This window comes from Sebastes fasciatus, chromosome 20 (genome assembly GCF_043250625.1).
Source record: "Sebastes fasciatus isolate fSebFas1 chromosome 20, fSebFas1.pri, whole genome shotgun sequence".
Classification (NCBI taxonomy): Eukaryota; Metazoa; Chordata; class Actinopteri; order Perciformes; family Sebastidae; genus Sebastes; species Sebastes fasciatus.
In genome coordinates this window covers 14354587-14368975 of record NC_133814.1, presented here as the reverse complement: position 1 = coordinate 14368975, position 14389 = coordinate 14354587, and the positions used below count along the sequence as shown (strand labels likewise).

The 14389-nt window shown below is 40.2% G+C and overlaps 1 protein-coding gene across 1 annotated transcript in view; it reads left to right on the top strand.

Moving 5' to 3' along the window:
- ngfrb (nerve growth factor receptor b) overlaps positions 1-12772 on the top strand; it is a 34150-nt gene extending 21378 nt beyond the window's left edge. The window contains exons 4-6 of the mRNA XM_074620094.1: positions 4249-4480; positions 6868-7031; positions 8319-12772. Coding sequence (XP_074476195.1) covers positions 4249-4480; positions 6868-7031; positions 8319-8662 — 740 coding nt within the window. The 3' untranslated portion in view covers positions 8663-12772. The remainder of the gene's footprint in view (positions 1-4248; positions 4481-6867; positions 7032-8318) is intronic.
- The last annotated feature ends 1617 nt before the right edge of the window (positions 12773-14389 follow it).

Below are 14389 nucleotides of genomic sequence, written 5' to 3'. Positions count from 1 at the left end.
ATAATCTTTATTTATCCCTTCACTTGTTGTAACAACATGAATACTTTAAAAATGTCCATCATCGGTGAAGCCGTTTTGTTGGGCAGGTCCTGGCAGCAGTCGCGGCTGTGCACAGTTGTAATGACATATAATAAAAGAACGACTCGCTTGTGTCGGAAGCCCCTCCTTTTCCTTTCCGTTTAACTCCAAAGTCAGCTTTTAAAGTATATGGTGTCAAAACAGCAGCAACACCTGTTTGCAGGAGGTTGGAATGATAAGTTAAACTGAGGCGTGGCTGCCACAGAGCACCCCACACATACACATAAACACTCACTATGAGCAAGCAAGGAGTTCTCTCCATATAATTACTCATGTAATGCTGGCAAGTACACATGTGCCCGGATTTCCAGTCATAACGTTAATCATTAACAGACAAAGCCAGGAGGAAAATTCCAGTAATTCCACTAACAACCAAATAATGCTTAACAATAAATACAATAAACGGTTTGTTGACAGGAGTTACAGTTGACTGAACCTATCATTTTAACAGCTCCACATCTGTCAGATTCTACGATCTTAATGACAAGCTACTGACACATTTTGACTGCAACACGGATACTCCAAGTTTGCACTCCTATAATTTTAAAATGGGAATGCCATTTATATAAAAGCACTGTGAGGTTTAAGTGCTTGGGTGTTGGGATCAGGGCGTGAAGAATAAACAAAACGAAAATGTAAAATACTCGTCTGCGTAATATTATATGTCTTGGGCTTTTATTGTGAAAGGTAAGAACGGAAGTTGTGGATCTGGTGTGTGCTGCCTTTGTCAATGTTGAAAGGAGTAAAATAATTTGCCGCAATTTGGTTACCTTCTAGATACAACCTCGCTTTTTTCACTGCGTAATGTTTGCAATCTGTGTGAAAGTACTCATGACAAAAACAACAGTTTGAAAAGATATACTGACGTGCAAATTAATCGCATGAAAAAAACGCCGCCGGTGTGTAAAGGCCTTAAGACATGGGAGAATTGTCTGAACCTACAAAAGAGCATTTATCTAAAAACCTTAAAAATCACAAAAGATGGATTTATACAATTTTTACGGGACAAAGACACATGTTAACCCACATTTTGGGCATTGAATATGTTGTTTTGTGGCATAATTAATTATAATTAATCTTACTTCATACAACATAGTTTCCTCTCAGCTTAAATGTCCAATGATTTAATAATTTTGAATTTGCTAAATCAGTATGACAGTGCATCTGTACTCTCCATGAATATGTTCTCCTGATAATGCAAGCAGTAGTTTTATGTGATAAGGATGCATATCTCCCTTTTTCTTGAAATTTATATCTTTCTGTGCTCTATTTTCTGAAAATTAATACATGGATTTATTTTAGATTTTTAACAATCGTTTAATTTCTGATATGTGGATGGAGGTAATTTTATACAAGTAGCTTGTGACTTAAGGGTACGGTATAAGGGAGCTGTTGCTGAGCTGATCATTAAAATGTCTCAACATGATAACTCTCTGACTGAGAGCAGCGGTCCAGTAACCACTGAGCTCTCTGCATAGTGGAAACAAGCTGAGCTCAGCAGGAGAAGGTCACTCCCCTCTGAGGCCAGACCATTCAATGTGAAAGGTTGAGCGAGTGGTTCAGTAAAGGCACTTAGGGCCCTGTTTTATCTGTTAAACATAGAGGGAGGGAGAGCACAGTAATGTATAGAGTAAAGTATAGGATGGATGGATGGATGGATGAGATAAATGGTTAATGAGCCAAAGGAATAAAAGATATAACCAGGAAGGTTAGACAACAATGATGTTGTGTTTACCATCAACGGAGGGGCTCAAGAGGAGAGGAAAAGACGCAATGAAAGAAAAAAGTGGCGTCCAAATGATCATAACACTGACTGACAGAAAAGGAAATGCCTGATAGGAGCAAGCAAAAGTGTAGCCCGCGGTAAAATGGATAGAGAGAGGATTGAAAGATGAAGAGATGGGGAGGGAGCATTTGTGCTGGACAAAGAAGATTTCTGTCAATGAATGGTGTCTGGTTTCGAGTGTGTGTGTGTGTGTGTGTGTGTGTGTTGATGGGGGGCAAAAACAGTCAGATAGAGAAAGACAAGCCATGGCGGTGATGGTGTGTATGTATGTGTCTTTTGGGGAATATTCAAAAAGGACGGTAGGGAATTTGATATGCTGCAGTGCATAATCACAAACCTGTCTGTGTTCCTTAGGGCACTTTATTCACAGATATTAGCTCAATATATTGGTGTTTTAATTAAGAGTACTCCACTTATTTAATATTGCACTCATACTGTCGGACTCATGACGGACAGTTTAAGAAAAAATGATCAAAATTGATGCGGCAGATCCAGAGTTATCGTCTTTTTTTATTCCACACTCTTCTTCCTTGTCAAAACCTGGCGCCTACATTACCCACAATGCAACTTAATCTCTGATAGGCCAGTTGGAAACTGTGGTGTGCGATGCTAGAAGCGGCTAATGTAGCCTTGAGTCGCTAGCCCCAAGGAGCGATGAGGAGCAAGTTATAGAAGTCTGCTATGCTCACTTCTTTCCAACTTCACACCCCTAGATTTCTTCTTTTCAAACTTCAAAACCATAGACTGTATAAGAAGCTGACGTAGTCACCGTGACATCACCCATTGGTTTGTGGACTGTCGTTTTGAAGCCTCGAGATCGGCATTTTGGCCATCACCCTCTTGGTTTTTTGCAACCAGAAATGACACGAGATGGTGGAGCTCAGTACAACCAAACGTTGAATAAGACATGGTCTATTTGACTCTAAATGGGACCATAATTTGCTAAATTAACACCATGCTGTATTGAAGAAGAAAACTAGCGATTGAGACCATAAACTCATTTTAACAATGTTTACTGAGGTAATAAATCAAGTGAGAATAAGGGTCATTTTCTCATAGACTTCTATACAATCAGAGGTCTTTTTGCAACCAGAGGAGTCGCCCCCTGCAGGCTATTAGAAAGAATGCAAGTTTAAGGCACTTCTGCATTGGCTTCACTTTTCAGACCCCGGAGTTGCCCACTGGTTCAACCCCAACTGATGCTGACTTACAGTAAGCGACATCACTAGCTTTAGCTAGCCACTTGTAAGTAAGACGTGCTGTGCTGAGTGAGCTGAAAGCACCTGGAGGTCACGGCTCATCGAGCCCAGCAGGAGGAGGCTCCACTGACCTGGCAATTAAAGTATAAATCTGGCAAAGCACTGATGCTAAGAAAAAAGACAAACAGCAAGTTATGAATTTTTTGAATATTTAACACTTAAAAATACAGCCAAGAAATTTACTTGCCATGTGTCACATGTCAAATAAAACTGGCACAGTGCGGTGGATAACCCTGCAGGGCAACATTTGTCCTATTAGGCTCCAGATTAATATGACAGCAACATCATCATTACACTTATTTTTAGTGAAAAGAAAATCGATGGCTTAACAGGTTAAGGATTAAGAATGATCCAGCATAAGTAAATAGGATGTTCAGTATATTGGTGTCGCCATAAAGTACTTATCACATCCTCAAAATCCCCACAGCTGCTCCATGCATCCATCTAAATAAGCTCTCATTAAAAATGTCTTCACCTCATTAGTGAAAAATGGCCGCCGCACCTTCAGCGGGCTCTCCTGAGGTATTTAGAGCCCCTAGAAGCCAACGGGATGATTTCCTGTTGATGATGTGAGTAACTGTAAGTAAGTGACAGGCGTGGATAGGATAGGATTCCACATCCGCGGTGAGGAGCGAACATGTCCGCTTAGCGTTAATGGTCGGAGGAAAGTGGGCCAGACTGGATGGACATACTTGCTCTTACCCACGTTAATGGCTCCCCGGGGAGGAGGGGAAATGACCAAGTGATGTGGGATGTAATGTGTGTGTGTGTGGGTGTGCAGCATGAAAGACATTTATGGTTACACTAGTTATGGTGGATAGAGGCAAAAGAGGGATAGGGGCTTGAAGATAGATGATTTATCATATTTGTACTCTAGCCATATTTAAATCTTGGATGCAATTTTTCAATTCAAGTTGAAATTATACTGATCTGCAGGGTATCAAAGAGTCTACAGCAAGTTTCTCCATCTGCTGCTACTGATGGTGAGGAGACGTTTATCTCTGAGCTTCCATTTTAAAGTCTTTGAGAAATAAATGTCCTTTGAATTTATTAGAATGAAGTCTCTTTCGGCTTATTGTTTTGATTTTACATCCCTCAATTTAACTGTTTGGTTTATTCTCACAGTTCCCACAGATTCACCACCTCCCACGCCCTTTACGAGTAACTCCACGCCCACCGATGACATCTATCTACAGAGCATCCCACCAGACCCTACTGACACCACCACCACCACCACCACCACTAATGGTGATTCCAAGGAGCTGATCTACCATCTGAACGACAAACTCATCCCCATCTACTGCTCCATCCTGGCAGCTGTTGTAGTCGGCCTGGTGGCCTTCATCATCTTCAAGAGGTGAGGACAGAGAAGAGATGAAGTACAAAACAAAATTTAAAGCACACAGTAAAAAATATAATGCATCATGGTGCCTCACGAGCCAAAGCTGGATTATAATATTGTTGTTCTGACTTGCCCTTTTTTCAGAAAAAACAAGCATGACAGATCTCAGATTGTTTCATTTGATGGATTTTTAAAGATGATATTGAAATTGAGATATATATAATATTCTTAGAGGTACAGTGTGTAGGATTTTGCGGCATCTGGTGGTGTGGTTGCAACCAACTGAACATCCCTCCGCTCACTCCTCCCTTTCAAAGACTTCGGTAACGTGAGCTGGCAAGTGCAAAACCGTGGTAACGCTGTTTGCTTCGCTCAGAGGCCACCCTTACCATAATAACACTACTTTAGGAGCAACGGATGTCAGGGGGCGGCTGGCTGTACCACGGTTTTGCGCTCTGCTGCTCACGTTACCGCAGTTTTACAAGCGTGTTGGAGAACTACGGCTTTCAGGTAACGTAAATACGTAAAAGGCTCTCTCTAGAGGCAGTGTTTGATATGTAGATATAAACCGTTCATTCTAAGCTAACGAAAACATGATTCTTAAATTCAGGTGATTATACACTAATGAAAGCATAGTTAAGAATACTATATTCCATTTCTGCTGATAGATCCCCCAAAATGTTACACACTGTTCCTTTAATCATCTTGTGACCCCTCAGATTTACCTTTATACCGTAAATACAGATTTACCATCGGTATGCCCTGACATTAGGCCACGAGAGCTGCAGACGTGTCCTCTGGACAGTCATTTGAGGACACGGCAAACATTCTGTGTCTGCAGATCAAAGTAAAAAATAACAGCCATATTAATAAAAAATAAATTGACAGTGAAATTCAACAGCTGAAGGGAAGAGGAAAGAGATCTGATACTCATTACAAATGCATATGTACAACAAAATCCAATAGGATTTTGAATTTCCGCAGTTTCATATTTAATGAAATCATCTGCTGCTTTTCTGGATGAGAGCCTCTTACTGTACTGTTGTCCTGTGGGTTACAATATGGTCTGTTTACTCTCTTCTCATACATTTGAACCCCATGCTCCTCTCTTAATGCCTACACAGATAGCCCTACATTAACTGTTAAATTATGAATGTACAATATGTTTATCCAATATGTTGTACGGCTAAACAAGTGTTACAAGTCTATACACTCAAGTACATGGGCTTCAAGACAGATCAGAACAGAAGTGAACACTGAAACTGAGTTTATCCAGTTGTGAAATTTGTGAAGTTTTTTTCACAGGTAATAGATTACCCTTTAGCTTAAACGGCTATAATCAATGTTTTTTTTTGCTAACAAAGGATCACATGACTACTTGTTAAAGGGGAAGTGATGAGCCCACAGAGCATCATCACCCTCCCCTCAGCTCTACAGAGCGTTTTAGCATCTTTCAGCTCATTTTTTTTGGTTTTACAAGGGAAACTTTATGGTTTTGATTCACTCTCAACTAGGGGTGTTGCGATACACCCGTATTGACGATATGTGATATTTAAAAATGAAATATTGATATCATGTTAATAATACACATATGATAATATTGTGTAAACAATCCAACGCCTCTTAAATCACGCTTTTGTACAGTCATGGTTACATACTCTCTCTCCACCTCCATACACATGTATTTTTTTTGAGTGAGTATTTTTTCCCCCCAATTTTTCTATAGTTATTGCAATATTATCGTTATTGTGACTTATTTTGGCCTTGATAATTGTGTAGTGAAAATCTGATATTGTGACAGCCCTACTCTCAAAGCTCTCATTAGCGTTGTTTTTGGCCGCAGCAGGCAGCTGTTTTCAGCAAAAAAGCTAAGAAAAAAACATGGTACACTACGTACCCAACATCAAACGGAAAACAGACAAAGTTAGCGACTAGCTGGTGAACATCATGGAGCATTCAGCAGCTAAAGAGACAGATATTTCTCTCAAGAGTTGGTGGAGACCAAAAACAGAGCAAAAAAAAGAGTGAACATTAGAATTACATTCATTAGGGGGCCAGAAACATGAATCAAAATAAATGCTAATGATGCTCCGTATCTGATGAATGTGTAAATACATAGGCATTTGCCAACAAGTTCGCTATATCAACTTAACAGATGACGGTATGTCAATGTGTTCACAGCTTGTTTCTTCAGACGGTTTCAACTGAATTACTTTGCTAGGCAACACCTTGGGTCCATGTTTACTTCCTGTCAGCTTATGTCATTCACATACACTGCAACAGGAAATAAACTGGGGCACATCTGGAATGTTTACATTTACAGCTGTGTAAAAAGGTCTATTGATAATTCTCCTTTTTTGCTGAGTTGAGTTTTTCTTCTATTCTGCCTCATTTTCACTCAGGTGGAACAGCTGTAAGCAGAACAAGCAAGGAGCCAACAACTGCACAGCCAACCAGAACCAGACACCGTCCCCTGAGGGAGAAAAGCTGCACAGCGACAGTGGCATTTCTGTTGACACCCAAAGTCTGCAGGAGCAACAGCAGGGCCAGACTCAGGCACAGACAGGTAACACACTAATACCTGTACCAGAGGCCACTCCCTTAATAAAGTACTATTTACAAAATACAAAAGCCCTCATTAATCAAACTAGCGCACTTAAATTGGGCGTAAGCACGTTTCAGCACAAACGTCAGTGTTTGTCTAGCGCAGAATTCCTCCGGTAATGAGTTTCTTCTAATCCACAAATATGTGTGATGGGTTCCTGTGAATGTACACAGAGACGGCACCCTGAACTGTCCCACCGCGCCACTCAAAAGTAAAGAATTTCCTCTCAGGAATGCGTCTGGTTGTTTCACCTTGACTATGACTTTTCAAACTTACTGTTGAAAATCAGCAAACACGGATTACAACACTGACAGAGTGACAGTGTTTGTTGTTTTGGCAGCATGTGCTCTTGGCAGTTTCCAGTCCTGCCCTGACAAACCAGTTTGAGAGAATTGACGACTTTTGAAACCACATGCTCGTTCAGATTATGGAAAACAAGTGGTGCAAGCAGGAGAAAATAGCATTCAGCAGTGTTTTCTCTGGCTTTGCACAGTATCTTAAAGTGGTAACAGGTGGGATGTGTGCTGGCATTTTTGGTTCTAAATTATCATTGCTGAGTGTGGACAAAGAAGCATCTCTTCCTTTCTGTAATGATGTTTTAATGGAATTCGGCAGCCAGAAACGCTATCGCTGCTCATGCATCAAGCTAAATGTTAGGGGTGGGAATCACCAGAGGCCCAACGATACAATATTATCACAATACTTAATACGATCTTATTGCAATTTAAACATTTTGCGATTTGATATATTGTGATATATTGCAATTTATTAGCTTTTTTCAACTGTAAATTATGCAGTTTGTCAACATTTGTTTTATCTAATAAGATACAGTTTTCACTCTGTTCATCTCAGAGTTTTCATTCACATATCTTGAGGTCAGAGGTCAAGGGACCCCTCGATAAATGGCCAGGCTAGTTTTTCCTCACCAAAACTTCCCGACAAGCTAACATGACATGATTGGTACTAATGGATTCTGTATGTTTTCTAGTTTCAAATGATACTTATCTTCACTCTAGCTTTAAGACTGAGCTCGCTATAACCCTTGAAAAACACAAGCCGCTGGGCCGTCGGATTGTTAAGAGGTTAATAGTTTATAAATTTATAGTAAAAAATCGATACATGTCTGTTTATCGTCACAATATTGCCACGCAAAATATCGCATAGTATCACTTTTTCCCCCACCCCTACTAAACTTACTTAAATATTAAAAGTAAAATAATGAAATGACATGAAATTTTCTCTCCGCAGTTGTCACCATGGATGAAGAGCCGTGTTTGCTCCTTCCTCTCCACACCAGAGAGAAAGTGGAGAAGCTGCTGTTCAGGGGCAACGAAGGAGACGACTGCAACCACATGGAGGACAGCGATTGGTACAACCTGGCGGGCCTGCTGGGATACGAGGAGGAGCGAATCGCCACCTTCCAGCAGGAAGAACACCCCGTCCGTGCGCTCCTGTCCGACTGGGCGAGCAAGGACTGCGCCAGCCTTGACACGCTGTGCACGGCGCTGCGCAAGATCAACCGCGACGACATCGCCCAGAGTCTGGTGCTGAGCCCGACTGCTACGAAGCCCACCGCCACTTCTGTAGTGTGATTTTAAGCTTAACAGCGAGCAAACCGCCTTAACCTTAATATTCTTCCATGGCCTCCCTCACGCCACATACATTCATGCTAGAACCGCTTTAAGCTATTCCCTCTTGAAGCCAGCAGTCACTACGAGTACTGAAGAATCATTTCATGTTTAACCAAGGGATGAGATGGGGAGATGCCAGAAATTAGAAAACTGAATGAATATCAATGCACCTAATCAAGCCAAAACCTTTCACCTAACCATCAGGATGTGCTTATAATCATTCATTCTCACATGTTAAAATCCACACAATGTAAAGCCTATGTGGAAGGAAATTGTCTATAATCATTCCATTGTTGAGCCTGGATATCTACCCGTCTTTCTACACTACTTGACATCCAGCTCTGACTTTATTAACCATAGAGCAGCAATGAACTGAATCCATTTCATTCCTACAACTTGATCCTCTGCATCTTTATTCTTAAACATTTACAGTCAGTTTGTCCCTTACTTATAGCGTCCATAAGCCAGTGTTGTATCTTTAAATGTTACAAATCTATGCTACCAAAGAGGAGGAAACGTCTTGAGACCATACCTGACAAGCGACATTATTTACATGCCATATTTTTTAATTTAAGTTGTCAAATGGCTGGTGTCTGTTGCTACTGCGCAACGTGGCCTGCATACCACAGAGTATCTGGATCTTTGCAAATGTGACAACCCGAGGAAGGATGCTTGGACGCTTTTCAAATGAACCTGTTCTCCTTCAGCAAAAAACAAAAGTCCAGCTATTTAGTCTTATTTTCAATGTGTGTATTTAAGACATTGAGCTGCAGCACACGTGGAATTAATCTCAACTACTGCAGACTCTTACTTTTTCCGACAAGTGCTATAAGGACTGCTGGCTGGACTTTGCCAACTCGGTGGTCTGTGGGGCGGGTTGTTGACCGAGGCAACATGAGACACTATTCTATGTGCTCAGGCCTATCTGCATAACACAGGAGCTCCCACACAGACTCCTTCATACTGACCCAGAAAAGGGACCGACGTGGAATGCAAAACTATGTATACTGTATGTGCATAGGTAGACAAGTGCACACACCATACACATACTGTACATACATACATACACACACACAGACGTAACCATGCATGTACTATACAAACAAACACACACATCATGTATACATTTACATTGTTATTCATTGTAGACACAGAAAACTTCAGATCCTGCCATATACTGTATGGAACACTCTCATGAGGGGACCATATATTGTTTAATCTCATTATTAGTAGCCAATATAAGGTGTGTCTTTAAAAAGTATGTCTACATAATTTGCAATGTGTGCTATAGATGGTGAAATGCTACCTTAACAGTAAACAGCATGCAGAAACTAGCAACTCATTGTCAGCCAGTGCACAAATTCCAAGAAAAACACAAAATAATCAGAATGCAAAACAAAAATCCAGGGTTTTCTATCTTTTTCGCTTAATTTCTCAGGGTATCTAGAATGATTGTGTTACTGCATCAATATTACACTTATTATTGCACCCTCTATAGCGACTGACAATCCTTCAAACAGGTGAATAAGTGAGGGAAACGGGCCAGAGAAAAAAGGGTGTCTTGTTTCCTCATTGTTTGCAACAATGACCTCTGTATAAAAGGCAACTCAGTGGAGGCATAAGTCAAAGGATGTGGGATGATCAGACCGAGGGAAAGCGGAAAAGTTTTGGATTACTTAAATGTAAAGGTGAAACCCAGGATTCAGCATTAATCAGCTTGTATAAGCATGCATTCCTCTCCTCATGGCAGTATGTGCTTTTTACGTTGTGTTGTGTTGCACCTATTTGCTTTGAATTTGTGAAAGCATACTTCAAAAATGTTGATATTATTATGCTGCCAACTGAGGACCACTAGCGCCTATTTGTTCTCTTTATTTTGGGAGGAAATATTTGAAGGAGCAAATAGTTTAATGTGCTAAACTTACCTATACCATCAACTTCATCTGTTACTTTCAGGGACAGATTGTACATTGTTACTAACCACTAGCATACCGAGCTTCATGCTGTAGTGTTACTTTAAATGAAGGTATTCTCCCTCTACTCTCTAAGGGTTGTTGTATTTTAATTCCCAAATAACAACTGTAAATGGTATTATGTTTCTCTTATTGTCCTAGATTCTAGTACTTCAATGTGAATTGTCTGTTTTTGCATCACAAGTGCCTGGGAACTATTTCAGGTGTCCGCTGATGTTGTAAATTTGTTGTTTTTAGCTGTTTTTGTAAGTATATTTTCTTTAGTTGTCGTTTTTTAACTTGTAAATAAGTTGTCTTTTTCTAGTTTTTTTTATTTTAGTTAAAGCCAAGAAGGCTCTACTGTACAATATCTATGTGAATGGGACGTTGTTATGATATCAATGCTGTCCCAGTTTAAAAGGGTAAGAAGGGCAAAAGGAAGGTAGCTGCCTTTGTGAGGTACTTTTAACAAATTATTCACCATCAGCTGTATTAATGCAGAGTGTCATTAAGACTGGACATGATGAGGGGACACAAATTTAAAATGTCTTTCAGGCTAATCAGAACCAGAAAGGCTTTAATTATCCACCTGCCACCAAACTCAACTTTACATCAACTATACTATACTCAACTATACAATCACAGTGTATTATAATACTAAACATAATTTTGCAGTATGACATTTTGGGAAAAACGCTTACTAGCTTTCTTGCCAAGAGTTAGATGGCAAGAGTAATACCATTCTCTTATGTATACGTTCAGTACAAGGTTACAGCCAGTTAGCTTAAATTAGCATAAAGCCTGGAAACGGGGGGAAACATCTAGCTCTGTACAAAGGTAACAAAATCCAGCCCGGTCGCACGGAAAGGCGTGTGAATGACACAATAATGCGCAAGGCAAAAGCATGTAGTAAGAACACCGTTGTTACTTTAGGCGTGTCATTTTCACGCCATGTAGTCTGCACGTGGAATAAAAGGGGAGAACGACTGCCTATGGCAGGCAGGAGGGAAGGTGGATGGGTTCAACAAACACGTCACGTGTTTTGTAGTGACGTTTGTGACGTGTTTTTGCGTACTAAAGTAATGTTATGTTGTTTCCGTATGTATTTTGAGCCCAACCATGACGGTTTTCCTAAACCTAATTGAATGGTTTTGGTGCCCACCTGTTGGTACTGCACCTTCATAAACACGTGTAATATTCACGCCTTGGCGAGGCAAAATGTGACACTTACATGAGCCATCCATCGGACTCCGCGGGTCCACATGCTACCCTCTGGTGGACGGATGGGTCTTTTACACGCTTTGCCTTGATATTGGGTTGCAAAATCTGCATACCAGCACCTCTAAAGCTAGCTAGTTAGCATGTTATGTCTCATTTGTTTAATCCGTAAGTGTAAGAACAAGTAGCTCTGTCCAATAGCATAAATAGTCCATTGCTGGTAGATTATGTTTCCTTTGTACAGAGCCAGACTAGCTGTTTTCCCCTGCTTCCAGTCTTTATAGTCAGCTAAGCTATTTGGCTGCTGGCCGTAGACATATATTTATCAGACAGACAGACTAATTGAAAAGTTACACTAAATTAAATCTGACTCTGGTAAATTAGCAGTTATCAGGATTGAGGAAACTTGATGGATGTGTTCAATATTAGCCATTAGCCAACCACTGAATGACCTTCCCTGAAAGCCCTTTGTTCATTGTACTATAACTTAGCCATCACTATCATCAGAGTTGTGAACTGTGATTGAAGATGGAGGCTTTTTCCTCAGACAGTATTTGTTTAGTTTGATAGATATGAGAGATTTAATTGAGTAACAGTGACCAGACATTGACGTGTGTGTACAGTAAACCCAACTGAAGGTGAACATGTCGTGATATTGCACTTGAGAGTAACAAAGGGTGGATGCGGGGGGGAATTAAAAAACTGTTTTAGGAGGATAAGGTTTTTAAAAAAGCCCTGGTAACTCATGGTGACAAGACCGACAGTGCACCAGGACTGAATTGTACAGATCTGAGAAATACTGAATGTTCCTTGTATACTAATACTGTACTATACTTAATGTGAATTCTGCAAAATTCCTACATCAGACAAGCAGTAACCAATAATAAAGCTCTTAAATCCACTTTTACGCTGTATTGATCCAACAATGCACACACAAACACAAGAGCGCATGCACTTGCATCTTCAGGAACATAAACTCAATCACACACACACACGCACACGCACGGACACACACACACACGTATATTAGCATGGACGCCCAAAGTGTTGGATAGCGTAGTAAATAAATAAATTAGATAATAGTAAAATATATATCTCAACCAATAATTTGTGACATTTTATATGTAAGTAATAAAACTCAACTGTTCATCATCATTTTTATTTAATCATAGAATTGTTTTATTTCCAAATGCCTCTTTACAAATTTGAAGAAATTCACTAAAGCTGAGATATCACGAGAACAGACGTGAGGTCACAGCGACCTTGACCTTTGACCACAAAAATCTAATCAGTTCATCCTTGAGTCCGTGTGGACATTTGTGCCAATTGTCATCACAAAAATTAACCGGACGGACGTATGGACAGACCACGACAAATTTTTATCCCAGTGTTGCCAACTCTTTTCCAATGAAAGTAGCTAACAGCACTAGCTCTAAAAGTCACTAAATCTAGCGAGAAAGTCGCCAAAGTCTGCGACACTGACAGCCCGTTCCTTCAGACCTCCACTTTCAAAGCCATTACCCCAAAATTATCTTAATGAACTGAAACAACGAACATGGCTATTGTTAGTGCTCACTGCTGTCAAGTTAGCAGCTTGTGGAAGACTGGTGACGCGGTGAAATGCATGGGCACAGTGCGCGCAGGCAGGTAGACCCGTCCGATCGTGTCATTCTGCCCAAATTAAATGATTGGATGGGCTTATTACAGATACTGTTGTTTTTTTTGTCAGAGCATTTGATTTATTAGTTTCTGTCAGGATGTAACAATAATTGTTTTTGAAGAACTACCAACCCCAGTTTTAAATTATTTAGAATTTACTGGTTCATATAGGTCAATGTTGTACTCATTGGATTATTAATTTAATAATTACTTATTAATTTATTTAATATTGTAGGCCTACACTTCGGGGCTCCACAGATACAGTGTGCCCTGGATTCTTTTGTATTTTGCCCTCAGGATGGACGTCTGTGCATTTTCTTCAAGAGCCACTAAAGTCCCTCTGACATGTAATCCAAGCCAAATGAGACCGACTGATTACTGGAAGCTTCAACAGTTGCAGCCCGAAGAGGGATTGAAGAGGAAGGAGGGACTCAAAAGGGGGCAAAGTAGGATGGACTGGTTCCTTTTTAGCTTCATCAAACTGACTGCATGAATTATGGCATTGCGTGTGGTCAATGTGGCAACGGCAACACAATACTATAATAATAGAAACCAACAGCCTGTCAAGGCAATTAGACATACTCTGGTGAGTGATATGGCAAGGTAATGGTGCATGAAATGACACATGCTGGCACACTGGTTCCCACTGGTTTCATATTTTATGTCACTGTGGGTTTAAGTCAACGATAGTGTTACATATTGTATATATGTTATGTGTGAACATATTGTGACGGGTTAGAATATTTTATGGACGAAAGTTTTTTTTTTTTTTTTTTTTTAAATTCATAGGACAAGTTAAGAATTTATTGATCATCAGAGGGGTAGTTGACATGTTACAGCAGGACAAGAAGACATCTAA